The sequence below is a fragment of the Haliaeetus leucocephalus genome, unplaced genomic scaffold, assembly GCF_000737465.1.
Source record: "Haliaeetus leucocephalus isolate CR32 unplaced genomic scaffold, Haliaeetus_leucocephalus-4.0 Scaffold227, whole genome shotgun sequence".
NCBI lineage: Eukaryota > Metazoa > Chordata > Aves > Accipitriformes > Accipitridae > Haliaeetus > Haliaeetus leucocephalus.
Genome location: NW_010972663.1, coordinates 121,634 through 123,252, shown reverse-complemented (window position 1 = coordinate 123,252; position 1,619 = coordinate 121,634). Strand labels below are relative to the sequence as shown.

General features: G+C 61.5%; 2 protein-coding genes across 2 annotated transcripts in view; one reads left to right on the top strand and one right to left on the bottom strand.

Annotated features, from left to right (window-relative positions):
• The window catches only part of SEPW1 (selenoprotein W, 1), a 3,450-nt gene extending 2,985 nt beyond the window's left edge, over positions 1-465 (bottom strand). The window contains exon 1 of the mRNA XM_010567186.1: positions 433-465. Coding sequence (XP_010565488.1) covers positions 433-465 — 33 coding nt within the window. The remainder of the gene's footprint in view (positions 1-432) is intronic.
• Positions 466-520: 55 nt separating this feature from the next.
• On the top strand, positions 521-1,610 carry LOC104831534 (gap junction delta-2 protein-like). Its single transcript, XM_010567185.1, has 2 exons — positions 521-547; positions 678-1,610. Exons 1-2 carry the CDS (start codon positions 521-523, stop codon positions 1,608-1,610), a joined length of 960 nt encoding a protein of 319 aa, XP_010565487.1.
• Positions 1,611-1,619: the final 9 nt, after the last annotated feature.

Below are 1,619 nucleotides of genomic sequence, written 5' to 3'. Positions count from 1 at the left end.
CACCCCAGCTCCCTCAGGGCACCTGGGAATGGGCTCCCACGTGCCATGGGGTGCACAGGGCACTGGGGAGTCCCGCTGTCCCCCCGGGGGGGGGCAGGGGATGACACCCCCCCACCCTGCTTGCCCCACCACTCCTGGCAGAGCTGCAGCGAGAGGGATGAGTATTGATGGGTGCCCGTGGCCCCAGGATGGGTGAAGGTCAGGGGTGGTGGCATGGGGGGAGATGGGCCTGGGAAACACCCAGGGGTCCAGGTAGGACCTGGGGGTATGGGTTTGGGTTGGACCTGGGGGGTCTGGGTTCAACCCATGTGTCTGAGTGGGACCTGGGGGGTCCAGGTCAGACCCACGTGTCCAGGTTCAACCCACGTAGCCTGGTTTGACCCATGTTGTCTCAGTTCAACCCACGTATCCCAGTGCCCACGTAGGACCCACGTGTCCATGTCCGACCCACGTGTCTGGGTCCATGTCCGACCCACGTGGCTGGGTCCAACCCACATGTCCAAGTCCAGGTAGAACCTGCATGTCCAAGTCCAACCCAGATCTCCAGGTCCAACCCTTGTGTCCGGGTCAAGGTAGCACCCACGTGTCCAGGTAGGATCTGCACATCCAGGTCCAACCCATGTGTCCAGGTAGGACGCACGTATCCACGTCCAGCCCACATGTCTAGGTCTAGGTAGGATCCCCATGTCCAGGTAGGACCCACAAGTCTGGGTCTAGGTAGGACCCATGTGTCAGGGTCTGGGCAGTCGCACCTCCTTCCCCCCTCCCTCCTCTCGAGCAGGATCCTGCTGACGGTGGTGGTGATTTTCCGTATCCTGATCGTGGCCATCGTGGGAGAGACGGTGTACGAGGACGAGCAGACCATGTTCATGTGCAACACGCTGCAGCCTGGCTGCAACCAGGCGTGCTACGACAAAGCCTTCCCCATCTCCCACATCCGCTACTGGGTCTTCCAGATCATCCTGGTCTGCACCCCCAGCCTCTGCTTCATCACCTACTCCGTCCATCAGTCGGCCAAGCAACGGGAACGGCGCTACTCCTTCCTCTACCCACTCTTGGAACGGGACGGTCGTGAAACCAAGAAGACCAAGACGATCAATGGGGTGCTGGCACCCAGCCCGGAGGTGGGCTGCAAGGAAGAACCCGACTGCCTGGAGGCAAAGGAGCTACCCGGCCCGCCGCCGCGACCCCCCCGCAGCTCCAAAACCAAACGACAAGAAGGCATCTCCCGTTTCTACGTCATCCAGGTGGTCTTCCGCAACGCCCTGGAGATCGGTTTCCTAGCTGGGCAGTATTTCCTCTACGGATTTAACGTGCCGGCCATCTTCGAGTGCGATCGTTACCCTTGCGTCAAAGAGGTGGAGTGTTACGTCTCGCGACCCACCGAGAAGACCGTCTTTTTGGTCTTCATGTTCGCCGTCAGCGGTGTTTGCGTCCTCCTCAACCTGGCCGAGCTCAACCACTTGGGTTGGCGCAAGGTCAAAGCTGCCGTCCGGGGGGTGCAGGCGCGTCGCAAATCCTTGGTGGAAGTGCGCAAGAAAGACCTTTCCCCCCCAGTCCCTGCGCCTGCGCTTGGCCGGACACAGTCCAGCGAGTCCGCCTATGTCTGAACCCCCCCC